A 23,224-nucleotide genomic window follows, 5' to 3' on the forward strand; every position below is an offset into this window, starting at 1 on the left:
TTCCTCACCTCCACTGTATATTCCTAAGGGATATGATTTAGGTCATACCTGAATGGTTTAGTGGTTTTCCCTACGTTCTTCAATTTAAGCTGAAATTTTGCAACAAGAAGCTCATGATCTGAGCCACAGTCAGCTCCAGGTCTTGTTTTTACTGACTGTATAGAGCTTCTCCATCTTTGGCTGCAAAGTACATAATCAATCTGATTTCGATATTGACCATCTGGTGATGTCCATGTGTAGAGTCGCCTCTTGTGCTGTTGGAAAAGCGTGTTTGCTATGATCAGCGTGTTCTCTTGGCAAAACTCTATTAGCCTTTGTCCTACTTCATTTTGTACACCAAGGCCATGCTTGCCTGTTATCCCGGTGATTTCTTGACTTCCTACTTTAGCATTCCAATCCCCTATGATGAAGAGGACATCTTTTTTTGGTGTTAGTTCTAGAAGGTGTTGTAGGTCTTCATAGAACCCGATCAACCTCAGCTTCTTCAGCATCAGTGGCTGGGGCATAGACTTGAATTACTGTGATGTTGAATGGTTTGCCTTGGATTCGTACTGAGATCATTCTATTGTTTTTAAGATTGACCCCAGTATTGCTTTTCCCACCCTTTTGTTGACTATGAGTGCTACTCCATTTCTTCTAAGGGATTCTTGCCCACAGTAGTAGATATGATGGTCACCTGAATTAAATTTGCCCATGCTTGTCCATTTTAGTTCGCTGATTTCCAAGATGTCGATGTTCAATCTTGCCATCTCATGTTTGACCACCTCCAGCTTACCTTGATTCATTGATCTTACATTCCAGGTTCCTAAACAATATTGTTCTTTACAGCATCGGATTTTCTTTTCACCACCAGACACATGCACAGCTGAGTGTCCTTTCGGCTTTGGCCCAGCCGCTTCACTCTTTCTGGTGCTACTTGGAAATTCCCTCTGGTCTTCCCCAGTAGTATATTGGACACCTTCCGACCTGAGGGGCTCATCTTCCGGCGTCATATCTTTTAGCCTTGTGATACGTTCCATGGGGTTTTCTTGGCAAGAATACTGGAGTGGGTTGCCATTTCCTTCTCCAGTGGACCACATTTTGTCAGAACTTTCTGCCATGACCTGTCCGTCTTGGGTGGCCCTGCACGGCATAGCTTATGGCTTCATTGAGTTACGCAAGCCCCTTCGCCACTACAAGGCAGTGATCCATGAGGGGTTCCACTTCTTTAGTCACTTCAATTCATTGCATGTAAGTAGGTTTTCAATTTGTAACTGCATTGTAGCATTTTTACAGATTAAGTGGTTTCACATCTTGTCATGAATGAAAGTTGCCAAAAATATTTCAAAATGTATTTTCTTTCTCTCTCTCTCTCTCTCTCAAATTTCAAAAGAAAACTTTCATTGTACTCAGAAATAGGGTCAAGAGAGAGGATTGCTATCTGTTGAATTATTGTTTTTTTGCACCTTGGGGCCATGATTAACATGTCAAGAAGCACTTCTAAAACTAAGAGCAAATGAGCATTTTTATGCACAGCTGAGCTAGATCCACAAGTCCCCGCCTTGTGGCTGAGATAGCTGGTAGAATAAAGGCACTGTGGTTTAATCAACAAGCCCTTTGTGCACAGGTTTAGTCAAGAGGGCATTTGTGCACAGGTGCATTTCCTTAAATGCAGCTCCAGCATGGTTCTGCTACAGTGTGCCTTGCCCCCGCCCCTGCATTAAATCCTGGGCATGCCTCCATGACCTGGCAGTGATGTGGTCAAGGGGTAGGGCCACCTCCCACTCCATTCTTTCTTTTTCCCCATTCGCAGTAGCATGCTCTTTGGACACAAGCTTTCTTTCCCACTTAGCACTACTTCATACTGTTTAATTATTTCACTATATCACAGTAGCGCTGTTTTCCTATTCACAATATGTAGCCTACTGCAGTAGCTGCTTTACCCATTCACAGTATGCAGCCTGTTTTTCCCATTCATAATAGCACAGTAGCTGCTTCACCCATTCAGATTATGTAGCCTGTTTTCCCCATTCACAACAGCACAGTATCTTTTAATCTTTCACAATATCCCAATGGTGGATGAGAGGGGAGAGATGTGGGATAAACTACCGGAGCTTAATTCAGGGCTTCCAATGAATGTCCCTGAGCAGGAGAGCATGGACAGGAGTGGGGAACAAGCCTCTCTCATTTCCTGAGCAGCACCTATGGAGTTGACATTAAGTTCTACTCCACCCACCGAACCCCGAAGTATGTTGGTTTCAAGTGCTGTGTGACCCATGAAAGTGGGTTAGTGTATACTCTACCTTCCTTGCTTCATGTGTTCCTGACGGACCAAAGCAATTTCATGAAAATCCAGATATTACCAGGAAGCGCTCCCCATTCTGTTTTCGTGTAGTTTGGGCCTAATGAGGAAGCTGTGGTGGGGTTCAATTTTAAAAAGCAGAAGAGCTTGGGCAAAGAGACAGACTCTTCCCTTGTGCACCCTTTTTGGTTTTTAAACTGGACTTGAACCCTGCTTTTTACATTATTTTGGCAGCTCCAGGATTAAACATACGGATCTGCTGCCACTGTGTGTAGTTTGAACCTAAGATGGCTCATATCCTTGAAATTCTGAGAGGCGATGGTGGCTGCAGTGCCTGCCCTCAGAATAATTGCTTGTTATTTCCTTCTTTCCATTCATTAGCCTGATGCTAGGTCACCGTAAATGATTCATATTTTTCAGTAATGTAGCAGTCCAATGAGCATTTGTGACTCATTCTAGCAATACAAAACACTGGGGAATTCATAAATCAGGGTGGAACCAAGACTCCTTGATGCCAAGTCTTTACACAGCCTGATTGTTGTTTCTGTCCATCACTACCAAAAATAGAAGCACTTGAACTAACAAACTGTTTTATTCTGAGATTACTAGCAAGGTTCTGCACACAGGGAGTCAGGGTTGGCCCTTCCATTAGGCAGGGTGAGGCAGAAGGTTTTGGGATAACGTTAACAGGCAGCAAACTGTCAATCTAGCATATTATTATCTTTTTACCCTGTGGTGGGGGACAGGGGAAGCACCACCTGATTTCTGCCTCAGGCACTGATACACTTTTCCCCCACAAAAGAGAAACGTGTGTGGAGATGCTGCCATATTTTTTACTATATATTAAATCTGACTATCTTCAAATAGTAAACCTGCATGCTTTTTTTTTTTGCTCACTTTTATATATTGTATATGGATTTTGTACAATGTTCTGGTTCTACAGGTCTATCACTCTTTGATCTTAATATTCAAACAAAGCTACGTTGGAGCATTCAAATCACAGTTCGGAAAAAATAAAAATAATTTTTGAGAATGAATGTAAAATGCTTTGAGAAAATGACGCCATTGTTTCTAAATGTGTTCCATATTTCACCCTTACAGATGAATTAGTAAATGTCATGTTACTAAATAATTTGGGGTTATTTTCAGCCACATATTTGCTTCCTGTTCATGAGCAATAGGAAGTTTAGAGCAGATTGTGCAAGATCATTTTCCTGCAGATAAATGGAGGTTTATGGTGCTCCAGCAGAGAAGGCAAATCCAATATTAGAAACTATGAGGAGTTAAAAAAGATAGTATCATAATGCCATGACAATCCCTCCAACATCTCACACCCATATTCATGATGCTGGAACTCCCTGTCCCATTATTACACATTGCTGAATGCCTGCCACAGACTACATTCATTTTTCCCCCATTAATTTCTTTTTCCATTTATATCCCCCCCTTCCTCCAAGGAGTTCAAGATGTTGAACATAGTTCTTCCTCTTCCTCCAATTTATCCTCACAACAACCCTGTGAGGTAGGTTATGCTGAGAGACAGTGACTAGCCCAAGATCATCCAGTGAGCTACATAGGTGAGTGGGGATTTGAATCTGAATCTCCACAGTCTAAAACAGATACCCTTGGGACACAATCCTAGGGACTGCACCCTCACTGCTCAGAAGCCCCCCAACTTGGAAGCTTCCAAAATTCCTATACCCTGCCAGGCTGAAGCCAGCTGAGCAGCAGCAGCAGCAGATACAATCTTTGACTCCCCATCCTCCAATTGCTAAACAGGCATTTCAGCCCGTATAGCGAGGGCGCTTCGGGGTGGGGGAAGGAGGCTGGAAGAGGCTCAGGATAAATCATATCCTGGCCTCTCCAGTCTCCTCCCCTCCCTACTCACTGGCACACCCCCTTTCCAAGATCAATTTTTTGACCTAGGACAGGCAGCTGGCATGGGTTCTCTCCATACAGGCTGCAAGGGGGTGGGGTTGAATCTCCAATTCCCGTTTCTGAGGTTGGAGTGCTGTCTCCAACCTCAGAAGGGATTTTACAAGCCATCTTATGGTCCCTGGGAGCCCAGGGACTACAGAATTGCTCTCTTAGGACACAGTCCTATGCATGTTTAGACAGAAAAAACTCCTACAACTCCTAGCATTCTCTAGCCAGCATGGCTGCTTAGGACATGCTGGGAACTATAGGACTTTATTTCCTGTTTAAACATGCATAAGCTTGTATCCTTAACCCCTAAATGGCCATCCAATTTACCGATCCATAACTTGCTCCTTACATATTCAGTCTCTCAAAGGTTACTTCTTATAGAATCGCTTAAACTCTGATATGGCAGACCCAGCTGCAATTGGTGAATTAGGGACAGCTAGCATATAAACTCTTGCTCTTCCCCAGACCTTTGTTGAATTAACAGCTCTAGTTACGGACTTAGGACAAGTGGAAAGGAAGCTAGTGTACCCTTCTCATGTGTATGAACAGTAACATTTTTAAAGGATCCCTCATAAGATGAAAGTGACTTATCAAGTACAGATACTAGAAAACAGGCTGCCCTGATAGACAGGAATAGTTAAGAATGTAAGACAAGCCGTGCTGGATCAGGCTGAAGCCACATCTAGCCCAGTATTCTCTTTCCATAGTGGCCAACCAGAGGCCTAGGGGAAGACCAGGGGCAGGGCAGGAGTGCCATAGTGCCCTCCTATTCATGTTCCCCAGAAAAAGGTACTGAGAAGCAAACTACATCTGATAATACTCTTCCTTAGGGAGGGAGAAGCACCCAAGAGAATGAAGATAACATGATGTGTCTCTGTACAGTTAGAGAACCTCATGTTAGAGTGTGCTGCACCACTACATTAGCTACAGAATGTCAGCTTCTTTTTCTTTTCTAGATTGCTTCACATTACATTATGGTCCATAGCACCAATCAAGAGAAATCATTACAGAAGGCAACTGCTCCTAACCCCATTGGCATCAGAACTTAAGTTCCTTTATAGAAAAGGTAGCCCCATCACAAAATGGTCTCTGTCGCCTAGAAATGCAGCCTCTTTTGAAGGAACCAAATTCCAAACCTTATACCTGTTCAATGCGGGTGCCTAATCTTTTGTATATAAAGGGGACATTGTTTTAGTGTCACCATTTCATTATTTGATCCATGTAATTCTTTGCAGAAGTTAGTCCCACTATAATTTCTCATTGCAATCAATGAGATATTTGTATACACACCTACAAATTCCTCCTAAAGTCTTATATGTAAAGAGGTCACAAAGTTCTTAAGCAAAAGGTGGGTTATTGTGCCTGTAATGGAAGAAAAAGGGGGGAGGAAGAAAAAGTAGGGGAAAGAAGGACAGAGCATAAAAAAATACGCCATCTCTTTAGTGTTTGTTTATGTTTCACTTATATCCTGTATTTCTTCCATCATGGAACTCAAGTTCCCTCCCATCCAAGCACTGACTACACCAAAATGTGCTTAGCTTCAGCAGGTAACTGCATCACATGCCCCAAAACTATATTATTAGATATAGCATCAATTATGTTTGATATAAAAGTGTCAGGGGCTCAGGTCCATGATGTTTTGCAAGGAGCTGCTCCCATTCAGCGTGCCAAATGCTGTCCCTTCCCTGTGCACAAGTATAAGTTGCAACAGAGCAAAACTTGATTTCAGGCAATGTTTTAGGGTTCTGTGGTTTGTTAACCACAGCAGCAACCTACCCTTGCTGGATTTGGATGACATGGTAAACTGTGCTGGCAAGGTTCATTAAGCAAATAGGGCTGGCAAGTGACCAGTATTCTCAGTGTGGTTAACAAGCCACTTCTGCATCCTGATGAACTGCATCCTAGAGTAATAAAGGAACTGGCAGAAGAACTCTCAGAACCGCTGTCTATTCTCTTTGAGAAATCATGGAGGACGGGGGAAGTACCGGATGACTGGAGGAGGGCTAATGTTGTCCCTATCTTCAAAAAGGGTAAAAAGGAGGAACCTGGGAACTACAGACCAGTCAGTCTGACATCAGTCCCTGGGAACATTCTGGAGCAGATGATAAAGCAATCCATCTGGAAGCGCCTTGAAAACAATGCCGTGATTATTCGAAGCCAACATGGATTTGTCAAAAACAAGTCCTGCCAGACAAATCTGATCTCATTTTTTGATCAAGTAACCTCCGTTGTAGACTGTGGGAATGCTGTAGACATCATATACCTCGACTTCAGCAAAGCTTTCGACAAAGTGCCCCATGATATCCTGATGAGCAAACTAGCTCATAGTGGGCTAGATGAAACAACGATCCGGTGGATCCACAGTTGGCTACAGAATCAGACTCAAAGAGTGCTTATCAATGGGACCTTCTCAAACTGGGGAGAGGTAATGAGTGGGATACCGCAGGGCTCAGTCCTGGGCCCAGTGCTCTTCAACATTTTGATTAATGACTTGGAGGAGGAGGTGCGGGGAATGCTGATCCGATTTGCAGATGACACAAAATTGGGTGGGATAGCTAATACTTTGGAAGACAGAAACAAAATTCAAAGTGATCTGGATAGACTGGAGTGCTGGGCAGAAAACAACAGAATGACATTTAATAGGGATAAATGCCAAGTTCTGCACCTAGGAAAAAGAAACCAAAGGCGCAGTTACAAGATGGGGGATACGTGGCTCAACAACACTACAAGCGAGAAAGATCTTGGAACTGTTGTCGATCACAAGCTGAATATGAGGAGAGACTGAAAGAACTGGGCATGTTTAGCCTTGAGAAGAGACGACTGAGGGGAGATATGATAGCACTCTTCAAGTACTTGAAAGGTTGTCACAGAGAAGAAGGCCAGGATCTCTTCTTGATCATCCCAGAGTGCAGGACACGGAATAATGGGCTCAAGTTACAGGAAGCTAGATTCCGGCTGAACATCAGGAAAAACTTCCTGACTTTTAGAGCAATACGACAATGGAACCAATTACCTAGGAAGGGGGTCGGCTCTCCCAAACTGGAGGCATTCAAGACGAGGCTGGACAGCCATCTGTCAGGGATGCTCTGACTTGGATTCCTGCATTGAGCAGGGGATTGGACTCGATGGCCTTGTAGGCCCCTTCCAACCCTACTATTTTATGATTCTATGATTCTATGATAAGCCACCATGGCTTGTTAACCGTGGTGGTATTCATGTGAACTGTCCCATTTGGCTATGGAGAAGGTAAAACCCCAAACCTCATTTGTGCTAAGCAAGAGGCCTGATAGAATTCCTTCCCAGCTCCATAAATTGGTAACCAATGGCAGTCCACACTAGAGGAAATAGTTGGTAACCTCTCTACAAGACATGGGTGGTGAAAGGTGAAACTTGCACTGGCCCTTTTGCTAGATTGGGCCTCTGTTTAACCACCAGGTGCTCAGATCTGGACCTAGCTGCGACTTGCCCTGGAACTAGGTTGACCAGCCAGGGTTGAGCGCCCCCCCCCCCCCCACACACACAAGCAGCATCATTAGCATGTCAGCCATGAGCAAGTCAGCCTCAGACAGAATGGGCCACCATTCTTCCTCCCATTCCCCCACTCCAAGTCAGGCAGAAATGTGTCCACTTCAAAGCATGGGGAACTCTGCTTTTGAGAACAATGGTATTATCTATTGTATAATGAAGTCTACCAGATTCTGACAGTGTTGGAAATAGATAAACACCCATTAAGACTGGTGTTAAATCTATCTTTATGACCCATTTGCACTGCTAAAGCAGCATACACTGAAATTAATATGAATACCTTAAAATGCCATTCATCGTGAGGGAACACAAAGGATGGCCCAGCACTTCAAAATTCATGTTCATAATATTCTACATACCATTGGCCCTCTGCTGTGTTACTGCGAGTAAAAATAATTTCTTATTCATTTACAAGATTGTGGGTCACAACTGCAAACTAATATATGGACTTTCTATTTGCAAAGTACAGGAATATTCTTTAAAAGTAAAGACAGCTTTACTCATATGTTGTGTTTGCAATTATATTTACACATCCCTCAGACCACTGAAATGCAGGTAATTTTGGGTTAGAGGGCTGTTGCTGCTTGGTACCCACAACTTCAAATGGAAGAACAGAGAAGCACGGTCAAAGATCATGTTTTGAAAACTGTTTTTTAAAAACTGGTGTATGTGTGAGTAAGTGAGTGAGTGAGAGAGAGAGAGAGAGAGAGAGAGAAACACCACATCTGCAAATGCTTGGAAAGCCAAATGGATTTTCTGTCATCTTATCAACTGTAGTACTGGCATAGTAGGTTTCAGACATGAAGTGCAGTGACTTCAGTACAAAGCTGCTTCCATAGAAAACTGATCTTGTGACAGTGGGACAGCAACATGATCACTCTAGAACACTGGCTCTGTGCATGGGCTCAAAGCTACTGTGTCTAACTGAGAAGGGGGTGCACCGCAGCATGCTGTGGGTGCTTCCAGATGGAGAGCTCCTAGCTCTATCAATTGGAAGGCATTGTGCAGCAATTGCATCTTTTTTCCTTAACAGGAACTCCCTGTAAAATTCTGTAAATGAGACAAGCTGATGGCACAATAAAAGCCTCATCTAGATGCACCTTGAAGCTTAGTGGTACAGCACAAGCATTGTATACACGATCTGCCACGGACTGAACTTGGGCTCTGGTCTTAGGTAGGTGTCAGAAGGCGTATTCTGAAAGGCAAGAGACACTTGCCTTTCTCAGATATTCATTTATAAATTACATTTATATTCTGCCTTTTTAATCCTTTCAAAAAACCCAAAGCTGATTACATGGTGCATCTCCTCTCCATTTTATCTTCACAACAACCCAGCGAGGTAGGTTAGGTTGAAAGTCAATAACTGGCCCAAAGTCACCCAGAGGGAACCTTCTAAGTATAGAGTTATACACACAGGGGTGTTTCTGACTTTACAATGAAGGCATGCAGGTTAAGGACAGAGCCTGCTGCCATGATACAAGCCAGCCCCTGCCCCTGCTCATTATATTTTTATATAAGCTGTTTCATGCTCTATTATGTATTTCCTTTTCTCTGTAATTTTGGTAATTGTTTTTATAATTGTTTTTTATTTTAGTTTGGAACATCCTTTGGGAATCTTGCTGCAAGATTAAAAGGCAATGTAAATACACTCTTAATAAACAAAAAAAGCAATACATTCACTGTATGCATTAAGGGCATCTGAAAAGGGCTACTGCTAGTGTGAGTTGGCAATGCTCGACTAGATAGGCCAGAAGGTTGCTACAGAGTGTATGGCCTGAATCAATGGGTTCAGATTAAACATTCATGCGAACTTCCTGACACTGTAAGCTGTTCAACAATGAAATAGACTCCCTTGAACAGACTCCTACATTAAAGGTTTCTTAAGCAGAGGCTGAATGGGCACCTACCAAGGGTGCTGTCGTACTGAATTTCTGGCATCAGCTGGGGGTTGGACTAGATCAGCCTTCCCCGACTTGGCACCCTCCAGATGTTTTGGACTACACTTCCCATCAGCCCCAGCCAGCACAGTCCATCACTGGAGATGCTGGGAGTCCAAAATATCTGGAGGGCACCAGGTTGGGGAAAACTGGACTAGATTGTCTATGAGGTCCCTTCCAACTGTATGATTCTATGGCCCAACTAGCATGTAACAAGAAGCCACTATGGAGGAATTTTCCCATGGGGCTTCTCACTGTGGTGGAGTTCGCCATCTTGAATATTCAAGTCATGCTGAGGGTTGCTGTAGTTTGTTGTTACATGTGAAGCCGGTGAGGGTGGGTTTTTGAGATGCTTGACAAGCCACCCCTAACCCTAAAACAGCTCATGTATTCTGTTTTCAGTAACTATAGTTAAGATTAACCGCCATATAGGTTCAGTCATCATGAAGAATTACAGTTAATGGAACTGTAGTTCCATTACATTAAGTGGAAGCTTCCGATCTCCTCCTCATGGATGAGGTGGAGAGGGGAAGGGTATATGGGGAAAGGGGAGTATGGCAGAGGCTAGGTTTGTTCTTGTAACTCTAAATCTTGATTTAGCATTATGTCCAAAAACAGCCATTAGATCTGAAACTGTCAATCTTTGGAGACTTTTGATGTAATCCTGTTTTATTGACACCGCAACTATTCCTAAATTTAGGATTAGGTTACCCATAATAATAGAGTTGTAATGGTGATCAAATATATTGTTATAGATTGTTCTAATTACATTATTAGTCAGTTGGAGAACCACTACATAGCACTGAGCCAAGCACAAAACAAAGAGCATACTCATTATAATTTATTGTTATGTTTCCATAAATAATGTTCTAATTACTATTTCTGTCTACTAAGCGAAGAAATGCAAGTCATCCTTGTGTGCTGTATTCCCTCCTAAAACAACCAGCCAAAATAATACAAATCTGATTCTGTTCTAATTCAATAGCTTACATATTTAAATGAATTCTTTTAAACATCATTTAAGAACTGAGACAGTAAGGCTTTATAATGTCACTGACATTACTGTGACTACAATCATATGCAAACGTATTTGGGAATGAATCCCACAAAACACAAGTGAATCTTACTCCGGAGTAAACATACACAGAATCAAGCTGTAAAGTAAGAATACTGGAAGATAAAATGATATGTGGAGAGAAGATGCCAAGCTAAAGTTCAGAACCAAATATTTAAAGTATCATCCGACTTTCTCTACCAAGATCAGTTCATTCCAGACTTTGAATTTCCATTGTATTTGTATACCATGAGATTATCAGAGCTGGAAGAGAACTGCAATTTCAAGTTTGAGTTCAATCTTTGAGACTAGAAGAATAACAAAACTCAAGCCTCAAATGAAAAGTGGAGATTTTACCAAACTGACTTGTTGGAAGTCAGTTTTTTGGAAATCTTTAAGTCAACACAAATATTATATTATTAAAAGAGAATGTGAAGTCGGAGCTGTCTTTCAGAAAACCTGCAGTTGAGGAAGTGTACCTGGTAAACATTGCAACACAATCTGGGGAGATTTTTGCATGTATCAGAACATGTTGCATACAGTTATAAGCAACTAAATTTAAAATTACTTTTGCCATTGATGACTGGGTTTGCACCCAGCCATGGCTGGTTGTCATGTCATCTGAACCCAGAGTGTTTTCCGTGTGGTGGCTTATTTTTTCATGAACAAGCCACTCAGAGAAACAATGGCTTGTTGTAGGGTTGTTCATGCCTATGGTGAGTTGTCATGTCATCTGAACTCAGGAGACCGATTTTATCATGGGTTGCTAAACTCAGCTACAGAGCTGCTTGGCAAGTTTGGCAAAAAAAACCTGTTCCACTTGCTCTTTGCGATCTCACCACTGACTGCCCTTCCACTGATGCAGAAACGGCATTTTGGAAGGACTGTCACTCATTCCCCAGCTTGCTTTTTTTTCCATGCCTCAAAAATGCACAATTGGGGTTGTATTATTATTATTATTCTCTCACCAGTGCGCATTTACAGCTGTCTGATATGTGTAGTCTTGCCTGGTCCATTTCCTTGTATGTTTCAGCTGTCAAAGGGAGCAGGGAAGTGAAGTAGGTAACATACAAGAAAATTGGCAAGATGAGGTTGCACGTAGGCTAATTTGTGCACAGTTGAGAAGGACCGTGGGAGAAGCAATAGTAAGAGAAAGAAGAGGAGCGGGAGCATATGAATGCACAGTGTAGGAAGAGATTCTTGTGCACCAATACCAATTTAGCTTTGCTGTGAGAAGTATTTCCCTTTGCACTAAGGATGCATCCAGATTTACATAATGTACATGATGAACCTACTCTGGAACCATATTCAGCCAGTTTTTGTCAGGTGTAGAGCCTTCTCTTAAGCAAGCTGTTTTAAAAAAGCTGACTGACTGTTTAAATCGAATAAAATTGCAAGGTGCTTAAGAAAGAAAGAAAGAAAGAAAGAAAGAAAGGAAGGAAGGAAGGAAGGAAGGAAGGAAAGATAACATCAACATGAAACGTGGGAAAGAGGAAGAAGAAATCAGTGTTTCAGTCAGAGACAAGTGTGCACGTAATTTGAAGGGCAAAGGCAGGGGAAGCTGAGCTTATACTGCAGAAGAAAAAAGGAATCAACTCTGTTTGAAGGCAAGTCTATATACATCTTAAGGTTACTATCAGCTTTAGATGTTTTCTGATTTTCAGCCCTTACCCTGTAATCAAGGAGATACATAACCACAATCACCTCTAACAGGTGACACATTGCAGACCCATGATCTGCCTGTAAACCAACTGGAGGCAGCCTAATAAAAAGACTGCCATTTCCTGTTTTGATTTTGAAATCAGGATAGCTTGATGTGTTAGATGGCATGATGCCAACATTAAAAAGCATTTTAACTAGCCTGTATCACAGCCTTCCACAATCTGGTGCCCTCCAGATGGGTTGGACTATAACTCCCAGCAACCCCTAGTCAGCATGGATGGATGAGCGATGCTGGGAGTTGTAGTCCAACACATCTGGAGGGTACCAGGTTGGGGGAAGTCTGCTCTATAGTACTAGGAAAGCTAATGATTAAATTAAGTGAAATTTAGATTTCTGGTGAACGTGAACACCTGTATAACTGTATTCGTGCCAGGAAAAGCACTGTTGCTCCATCATAATGAGTTTCTTCACATGTCATTTAATTTTGATTTAAACACGCATACTTTCCAGCCATGGTTTTGTAAAAGTTCAAGTAAACCTACGGTGGCTCCATGCCACAATCATGATTTGGGGAGGGGGAAGTGTTAAGTGGAAGAAACCAGCACGGAAGGCCCTAAGAAGAAATTTTTGCCTATCGACCAACACATCCTTCAAGTACTTCAGTAGATGTGACAGCTGCCATTTGTGACTGTAAATGGCAACTGCTGACAAAACTATAAGATTCACAAGTACTCCTGCATTATTCAGGGCTGAGTTATATTACTCCCTGCACCCTTCAAAAAGGCTGTGGCAAATTCAGACTCTGCATTTTTTCCATCATTCGTGTCTTTTAAAATGCTTTTACTTATGGATTTAATTTTCATTGGAGATATAGAGCAGTATCTAATCCTGTCACAGTGCTAGTGCTAATAAGCTTGCACTAGCCGCTGCATTTTGGTGGCAAACCTCACCACCAAATTTCAGCAGCAAATTGCACTGTCGAAATTTGGCAGCAAATCACTGCTTTTCCCCTTGGCTTAGCAAATGCTAATAGCAATGCTAACAGCACCATGCAATTAGCACTTGCTAAGCAAAGGGACCCCTTCATGGATCACTGCCTTGTTGTGGTGAAGGGGCTTGCGTAACTCAGTGAAGCCATAAGCTAAGCCGTGCAGAGCCACCAAAGACAGACAGGTCATGGCGGAGAGTTCTGACAAAATGTGGTCCAATGGAGAAGGAAATGGCAACCCACTCCAGTATTCTTGCCAAGAAAACCCCATGGAACGTATCACAAGGCTAAAAGATATGACACCGGAAGATGAGCCCCTCAGGTCGGAAGGTGTCCAATATACTACCGGGGAAGAGCAGAGGGTATTTCCAAGTAGCACCAGAAAGAGTGAAGCGGCTGGGCCAAAGCCGAAAGGACACTCAGCTGTGCATGTCTGGTGGTGGTGAAAAGAAAGTCCGATGCTGTAAAGAACAATATTGTTTAGGAACCAGGAATGTTAGATCAATGAATCAAGCTGGAGGTGGTCAAACATGAGATGGCAAGATTGAACATCGACATCTTGGGAATCAGCGAACTAAAATGGACAGGAATGGGTGAATTTAATTCAGGTGACCATCATATCTACTACTGTGGGCAAGAATCCCTTAGAAGAAATGGAGTAGCACTCATAGTCAACAAAAGGGTGGGAAAAGCAGTACTGGGGTACAATCTTAAAAATGATAGAATGATCTCAGTACGAATCCAAGGCAAACCATTCAACATCACAGTAATTCAAGTCTATGCCCCAACCACTGATGCCGAAGAAGCTGAGGTTGATCGGTTCTATGAAGACCTACAACACCTTCTAGAACTAACACCAAAAAAAGATGTCCTCTTCATCATAGGGGGTTGGAATGCTAAAGTAGGAAGTCAAGAAATCACCGGGATAACAGGCAGGCATGGCCTTGGTGTACAAAATGAAGCAGGACAAAAGCTAATAGAGTTTTGCCAAGAGAACATGCTGATCATAGCAAACACTCTTTTCCAACAGCACAAAAGACGACTCTACACATGGACATCACCAGATGGTTAATATCAAAATCAGATTGATTATGTCCTTTGCAGCCAAAGATGGAGAAGCTCCATACAGTCAGTAAAAACAAGACCTGGGGCTGACTGTGGCCCAGATCATGAGCTGCTTCTTGCAAAATTTCAGCTTAAATTGAAGAACGTCGGGAAAACCACTAAACCATTCAGGTATGACCTAAATCATATCCCTGATGAATATACAGTGGAGGTGAGGAATAGATTTCAGGGATTAGACCTGATAGACAGAGTGCCTGAGGAACTATGGACAGAGGTCCGTAACATTGTTCAGGAGGCAGCAACTCAATCCATCCCAAAGAAAAAGAAATGCAAGAAAGCCAAGTGGCTGTCTGATGAGGCTTTACAAGTAGCTGAGGAAAGAAGGGAAGCAAAAAGCAAGGGAGAAAGGGGAAGATATATCCAACTGAATGCAGAGTTCCAGAGAATAGCAAGGAGAGACAAGAAGGCCTTCTTAAATGAACAATGCAAGGAAATGGAGGAAAACAACAGAATGGGAAAGACTAGAGATCTCTTCAAGAAAATTGGAGATCTCAAGGGAACGTTTTGTGCAAAGACGGGCATGATAAAGGACAAAGAAAGCAGGGACCTCACAGAAGCAGATGAGATTAAGAAGAGGTGGAAAGAATACACAGAAGAACTATACAGGAAAGATCTTAATGTCCTTGATAGCCATGATAGTAATGTCCTTGATAGCCATGATAGTGCGGTCACTGAACTTGAGCCGGTCATCCTCGAGAGTGAAGTCAAGCGGGCCTTAGGAAGCATTAGTAACAACAAAGCTAGCGGAGATGACAGTATTCCAGCTGAGCTATTTAAAATCCTAAAAGATGATGCTGTTAAAGTGCTGCATTCAATATGCCAACAAATTTGGAACACTCAGCAATGGCCGCAAGACTGGAAAAGGTCATTTTACATTCCAATTCCAAAGAAGGGCAACGCCAAAGAGTGTTCAAACTACCGCACAATTGTGCTCATTTCACATGCCAGCAAGGTGATGCTCAAAATCCTACAAGCTAGGCTTCAGCAGTATGTAAACCGAGAACTACCGGAAGTACAAGCTGGGTTTCGAAGAGGCAGAGGAACTAGAGATGAAATCGCCAACATTCGCTGCATCATGGAGAAAGCAAGAGAATTCCAGAAAAACGTCTATTTCTGCTTCATTGGCTATGCTAAAGCCTTTGATTGTGTGGATCACAACAAACTGTGGCAAATTCTTAAAGTGATGGGAGTACCAGACCACCTTACCTGTCTCCTGAGAAACCTGTACGAGGGTCAAGAAGCAACAGTAAGAACCGGACATGGAACAACCGAGTGGTTCAAAATTGGGAAAGGAGTACGACAAGGCTGCATATTGTCACCCTGCTTATTTAACTTATATGCAGAGTACATCATGAGAAATGCCGGGTTGGATGAATCAGAGGTCGGAATTAAGATTGCTGGGAGAATTATCAACAACCTCCGATATGCAGACGATACCACCCTAATGGCAGAAACTGAACAGGATCTAAAGAGCCTCTTGTTGAGGGTGAAAGAGGAGAGTGCAAAAGCTGGTTTGAAACTCAACATTAAAAAAACTAAGATCATGGCATCTGGCCCTATCACTTCCTGGCATATAGAAGGGGAAGAAATGGAAGCAGTGACAGATTTTACTTTCTTGGGCTCCAAGATCACCGCAGACGGTGACTGTAGCCATGAAATTAAAAGACGCTTGCTCCTTGGGAGGAAAGCTATGGCAAACTAGACAGCATAGTAAGAAGCAGAGACATCACTTTGCCAACAAAGGTCCGTCTAATCAAAGCTATGGTTTTCCCAGTAGTAATGTATGGCTGTGAGAGCTGGACTATAAGGAAGGCTGAGCACCGAAGAATTGATGCTTTCGAACTGTGGTGCTGGAGAAGACTCTTACGAGTCCCCTGGACTGCAAGGAGGTCAAATCAGTCCATCCTAAAGGAAATCAACCCTGAGTGCTCATTGGAAGGACAGATACTGAATCTGAAGCTCAAATATTTTGGCCACCTAATGCGAAGAGAAAACTCTCTGGAAAAGACCCTGATGCTGGGAAAGACTGAAGGCAAAAGGAGAAGGGGACGGCAGAGGATGAGATGGCTAGATAGCATCACCGATGCAATGAATATGAACCTGAGCACACTCCGGGAGAGTGCGCAGGACAGGAAGGCCTGGCGTGCTATGGTCCATGGGGTTACGAAGAGTCGGACACGACTGAACGACTGAACAACAACAATTATGGGCACAATCCTTCCCTGTATGAGGGTGCAGTGTCCTTATGCGGAGAAATCTCCAGGCTCTTGTTTTTCCCCTTCCCACCACTCAGTCTGAATGGACAGGCATGCATACAAGCAATGGACCAGGGCAATTTAGGGACTAGGAGGTCTTCTAAGTGCCTCCCATATCCCCTGTCCAGCCCTCTTCTCTGTTAAGTCACTTGACCTCTGGAGCAAAAGGAGAGGGCTGGATGGAGATAAAGGAGGCACATACAGATCTCCCATTCTCCATCATGGCCTGGCATGCTGAGGGGGAAAACCAGAGCTCTACTGAGCCCGCCCAGAATTCCTCTGTGCCCTACTCATTTATGTATTACATAATATGTGTTACAACATGTACTTTTATTCCAATGTTGGAATTCTAATTATTCTTAGGCTTTGTAGCCTGCTTCTTTGAACACATTTACATTTTTAAATGCCCTCTTAATGTTTCTCTGTTTAGTTCTTCTTTGTAAAGGATACATTGGAATGTCTTTGCACAGCTTGCACAAGCGAACTTCCTAGTGGATTGTGCCCAGAGGTCTTTTCAACAAAGACGTTTGAACAAAGACATAACACTGTATGTAAAACTGCTCTGCTTATTCTGTGGCTGTGGGGAGGTTTTATCACTTGTAATCCCCTAGTAGGCCTCCAGAGGAATTCTAGATGTTCAAGAGGCTTGACCGCAGGCTTCTCCTGTACGCCTAGAACACTGTTGTTCCTTGAGTTTTGCTGCTGTACGCAATGTACAAACCATTGCCAGAAGTATGTCTTTTGTCAGGTCTTTTGGCTCAAATGCTTTAATTCTGAAGTGTCCAGAAGCTCAGCCAAATGCTTCTGTGCATGCATACTGAAGCTCTCAGATTTCCCAATTTTCTAGACTGGCTTTGCTCTCCCTAGCTCTAAGAACATGGGAGACAGCCTTATAAGAACCAGGTCAGACTGTTTGCCCATTTAGCCCAGTATCATCTATTCTGACTTGCAGCCAGTATCCAGGGCCTCTCGCTGAGATGTCTGACATCACAGAATTAAACCTTCTGCATCCAAAGCACATGTCTACCACTGAGCTACAGTCACTTCCCATAAGTCAGTGTCATTTAAACATGGTACAGTATAACCTGCCCCCGCCCCCCACGGAGCTACTGAGCTAAGATGACACTGATGCAAGAAACATTAGGAAATATATCCTTCCCCCCTCCATCCCGCCCAAGCAATGTGTGGTGCATTTTACAGTTTATGGGCAGTATCCAACAGTGTCAATCCACAAATTCAAATAGTACTAGCGGAGCTCCTCTGAATCTTTCTATTGTCAAAGCATTTGCCCATTATGCTTGCACAACCCATTTCACAAGAGTTATGTGCAACCAGTTGCACAATAGTGATGCACAAACAGTTGTGCAAACATAATTTTAGTTGGGACTCTCCTCTTGCACATAGTTCAGAACCTAGCTTCCGCTAGCACAATGTCATTTGTGTTAATGGAATGACACAGTTGGATACTACCCGATGTTTCGTTAGTATAAAAACACCTTCATAGCTATTTTTAAAAAAAGATCCACCGGGTCAAATATAAAAGTCTCAGGGTTGTCTTACCAGGCACTTCAGCAGGACTCAGTTTCTTCTCCAAATCTTTGTCTTCATTTTTTAATTCAGAATATTTGGTTACCTTTTCCTGCTTTTCCATGCTTGTGTTAGTGCCATGAATAATGAAGTGTTGCAAAACAGGCTTCCTTGGCAATGGAGGTTTTGTGATGCCCTGTTCAGAGGACTTGGGTTTAATTTTGAGGCTTTCATTTAAAAAGCTATTGATATTTATATCAGTTGTCTTCCTGGTCTCTGCTTTTTCACCTTTTACTGAAGACAAAGGCAGGGCCTCTTTTTCTGAATTAAACTCTGCACTGTGTCTATGAGTCTCCTTTGATTCCTGTGAGAGGCTGTCTCTGTATTTCAGTGATAAAGACGTGGATCTGAGTTTGACTTGAAAGGGGTTTTTGTCTTCACAGCTTGACTGGCCAGCACTTGATTGCTGTGGAAGGCCACTGGAAGAGTTATTCAGTGTTGATTTTGAAGCCATTGCCTGGGGCAATGAGGCAGCCACCATTTTGTCCAGTGCTCTACCAGCAGTCTCTGATTCAGAGGGGGATGTCTGTTTGTTAGTGCAGCTTTCTCTCTCTTGAAAGGTTTTTACCTCCATGTCCTTTTTCACCTTCTCATTTCTTGAGGAGTTTTTTATTTTAGTCTGCAAGACCTGTAAGGCTAGTGGATTCTCACACTCAAAAGTTTCCTTCACGTTCAAGCTACTAGTGCTTGACCTCCCCCTAGCTGATGAGACAGAAAATTTTCTCAAGGCAAAGTGGTCACTGGCTCCTTTCTCTGTTTTTCCTCCCAATGAGAACAAACCAGGTACTGGTGGGTGATGGTTTTCTTTATCAGATCCAGGTTGGTCCTGAGTTGCCTTCTTTTTGTCTAGTGCCAAAGAACAAGCTGTGTCTGTATGTGATGATGGGGCTGTACCTGAAGTTTGAGAAATACTGCTATTTTCAGGGTCAGGTAAACCTGTGTGCTGGAAAGAATTTTTTGGTACAAGATTGATGGAGTTAGGCAATGAGGGAGATTCCTTTATAGTTTCCTTGTTATAAATGTCTTCCAAAAGTGCCTTAGCATCCTTCAGTGCATTTTTTTCTGTTCCATCTAATGTAGGAATCACGTCATTTTTGGATGAGACTTTCTTATCAGACAGCATGTCATTTTTTGATGGCGTATCACAAATACATTTATTTTCTTGGTTTGAAATACTACACGACATGCCAATTAAATTCCTTGGGGATACCTTCGGCATTTCGGACTGCTCTTTTTCTTGGTGTGGACTAAGATATAAGCTGGCCATATCTTTTTTAGGGTCAGAAGATGATGACAATGATACAGTGTGGGATACTCGTTGCATAGTTTGGAAGCCCTCTGGATTATTTCCACAAGAAAGCAAGTCCAACTCAGAAGGGGAATGCAACATGCAAACCTTTTCACCTTGGCTATTCAAATTATGCTGAAGGCCTTTTGACATTTCAGGTTGCTGGGAGCACATTGAATTTGATGGAGCTGCTCCATTTCTCAGTTGCTGATGGCTGGAACCATCACCTTCATAGGTCAATTCAGCCAGCATCTCTTTCCTGTCACTTTCATCTTCCTCAAGAGTGCAGCTCAAATCATTCTGAGATTCTGACAGGTTTCTCTGTAACAAACAAAACATTTTGTACTTTTTCTCTACATCACAGCATCACTTTATTTAATTTACTCACCGATGGCAAAATCGCCAATGTAAAAGCAGCTCCCCACCCCAGAAGACAACTCCTCTACTGTCTGTTTTTAAAAGTGCCATATATTCATGAGAAGAGGGGAATATAGTAATCTGCAAACCAATCTCTCTCTCTCTCTCTCCCTCCCTCTCTCTCTCTCTCTCACACAAACACACACACACACACACACACACACACGCTACTAAATACAAAGGGCAAGCAAAAGATATGTTAAAAATGGTCTGAATTTTCATAATTTCATAATAATTCTTTCCTTTCCCTGGTGGTTTGGCTTTTGTTTTAATTTTTTTTTTAAGTTCAATGGATCTTCAATTTCAGTCCATTATCTTTACAAGCTGTGACAACTGTAATTTTTCCACATTCAATGTGATTCATTCTTTTTTCTTTTTCTTTTGTGAAGCATGAGAAAGGCTTCCTGAAAGCTCATAAATCATTTATGTGGCATTTCTGATATACCTTCAAAAATGTTTTGTATAAATAAGAGCTTAGGATTTAAGGAATACAGAGGATTATCCCACAGCAATCTCTTTAGGTGTATTGTCCTGTAGTTCTTGCATTTACCTGTCTATATAATTGCAATCTGTCCTGCCAACTGACAGTTTGGATGGCATGTTTTAAAGCAAACCTTTGCATTCCCTTGGGGTACAATTTGAGGGGGATATCTCTGGTTGCTATGATATTTTACAAAACAAACTGGCCATGAAATTCATTCACAGCTAAGGAAAAGAAGAAAAAAATACACACAAAAATGTGACCTTGTAGAAGAGGGTCAGCCAGAGGCATTTAAATGTAAATGGTGGACACCTCCAAAGAGGGGGAACTTAAAGTCCCTAGTATTAAAAGACAATATAGACCTCACACCTATATTGAAACCTGAATGGAACAGAGAAAAACACAGTTAACTATCACCCCCACCCAAGAAAAATACAGTGCTTTGCACTGTATGTCAAAGAAGGCAAAAAATCCCAATAAATTAGAAATCTTAAGGCTGCAATCCTACACACATTTATCTGGGAGTAAATCCAATTTAATTCAATATTACTTACTTCTGAATAGCTGTGTGCAGGATTGCACTGTAAAGAAACACACTATGTCACAAAATTCTTCCTGGGGCATATAATGGCCTCTAGCCATTAACTCCAGGAAACTGGGGAAATACTGGTGGGAGAGGAAGCGACAGTGCGAGCACCTCCCAGATGCTCTGGGTCTACTCACTATTACCTGATTACCACAGAAAGGAGCTGCATTACATAGCTCTCATGTCAGAAGTGCAATGAAAGAAGTGGCCCTAAAATGTGAATGGTCAACTTGAGATATAACAAGAAATCAGGGAGATAGCTGTAGAGAATTGTTATGTCTAGCCCTATTGAGGCATTCCCCCACGTGCAATTAACAGTTGTGTGAGGGGGAGAGCAGGCTGCATGCACTACCCCCCCCCCACTGCACACATATTGTGGGGGCACATTTGTAATGGGGAGGCTGTCTACATGCATAGACTTCCCCCCATGTGGAACAATGCCCGCACTTTAAGCATAGGTCATGAGAAAGCAATTAAAAATCTGTCCAGGATCACAATAAATAATATAAGTCAAGAATGGAATTAGAACAGCAAAGGGAATGAAGAATATGTATTTTTAAATGTTTCTCTATTATTTGGGTGGGGTCAATTACCGAAAATTGTCTTCTTGTTCTACTAGATCTCTGGTTCCGTGGTTTTACTAAGAGCTTGTGTTTAGCAGCTGAATTATCCAAGCAAGAAGAGGACTCAGGTGGAGTATCAAAATCAGCTGGAGGTGACAGGCTGCAGTCAGATGTTCGCTGAGTAATAATTTTAGTGCTTGACTGTCTGGGGAATAGCTGGCTTTCTGTAGAATAGGATCTCAAAGGACTTGATGTGACCTAAACAAGAGACAACAAAAAGTTGTCAAAACAAAAGAGACAGCTTTAAAAAAAAATGGGAAGTTTGTTAAACGTCTAATTCACCAGTATTGGAATCAATGTTATATAACATAAGAAAAGCCATGCTGAATTAAACCAAGGGTCCATCTAGTACAGCATTCTGTTCACACAGTGGCCAACCAACTGCCTGTGGGAAGCCCACAAGTAGGACACAAGTGCAATAGCTCCATCCCACTCGTGTTCCCCACCAACTGGTATACAGAGGCATACTGCCTAAATCAGGGGTGTTTGGTCTCTTTCAGCCTGAGGGCCAAATTCCACTTCAGAGAAGCACCTGGGGCCCCCATTGTGGTGGGGCCAAAGGCAAAAGGGGGCAGAGCCAAAAATGCCAGCTTATTTCAGCTTGAAGTTCTTACTGCTAGTAACTAAGCCTTAGGAGGGGCATTTCAACCTTTTAGAATGGGGGAAAATAGCACAAAAGCTAGGAAACCACGAAAATATCAGTGGCTAAGGGAAAAGGGCCAGGACAAGGAGTTCTGGGGAACTCAAGGGGGGATAGACTGAGACCCCAGGTGGGCCGGATTTGGCCCCCAGGCCTGAGGTTCTGCACTCCTGGCCTAAATGTTTCCAACCAAATTCTCCATTCATTTGAGCTGCTTCATGCACACTACTTTTTCCCTCTTGCAGAGGATGATCTCCATGTTGGGAAAAAAAGCTTATACTTTGCCACATGAACAAAGCTTTCAGAATGTCCTTCTGGGCCCATGTATACAAATAAGGAAATGGACATATCTACATCAACCTCCAGCATAGTGAAATACGATGCAAAGGAAAACAAAGTATTGTGTTTACAAAGTGATAAAACATGAAGTTGCCAGAACTGCTGGGACTATAACACATTCATTTCACTCAGCAAATAATGAAGAACATTTAGTTTTAGGTTCTAAATATTGAAGGCCAGCTCCTGTTCCAAGTCCCATCCCCAGCACTTCAGGGTCACTGCAGCTCTACTTCTTTTATTTATTTATTCCATGTGTATCCTGCCTTTCTTCCAGGGGACTCAAGACAGCACACATGGGGTTCCAATGGCCCAACTACGCATCAATTAGAGCCAGACATGCTGAGCTTCAGTGAAGTTGGTGTGCCAACTGTCTTCAGAACATGCTATCTTATATTAAAAATGAACCCATTCTCTATCCTTACATAGCCAAACAGCACCACCCACAATTAAGAGGGATATATCAGTATGATCAGGGGAACACCGAGGTTTGCAGGGAGGTGAATATAAAAT

The 23,224-nt window shown here is 42.5% G+C and overlaps 1 protein-coding gene across 1 annotated transcript in view; it reads right to left on the reverse strand.

Moving 5' to 3' along the window:
- Positions 1 to 23,224, reverse strand: part of CRACDL (CRACD like) — a 78,315-nt gene that overhangs the window by 12,406 nt on the left and 42,685 nt on the right. The window contains exons 7-8 of the mRNA XM_084844376.1: positions 21,706 to 21,933; positions 18,314 to 19,949 (exon numbers count right to left, since the gene is read on the reverse strand). Of these exons, the coding sequence (XP_084700502.1) occupies positions 18,314 to 19,949; positions 21,706 to 21,933 (1,864 nt within the window). The remainder of the gene's footprint in view (positions 1 to 18,313; positions 19,950 to 21,705; positions 21,934 to 23,224) is intronic.

This window comes from Heloderma suspectum, chromosome 3 (assembly GCF_057233095.1).
Source record: "Heloderma suspectum isolate Gila_16-S chromosome 3, 16-S_ref, whole genome shotgun sequence".
In the NCBI taxonomy this organism is placed as follows: Eukaryota; Metazoa; Chordata; class Lepidosauria; order Squamata; family Helodermatidae; genus Heloderma; species Heloderma suspectum.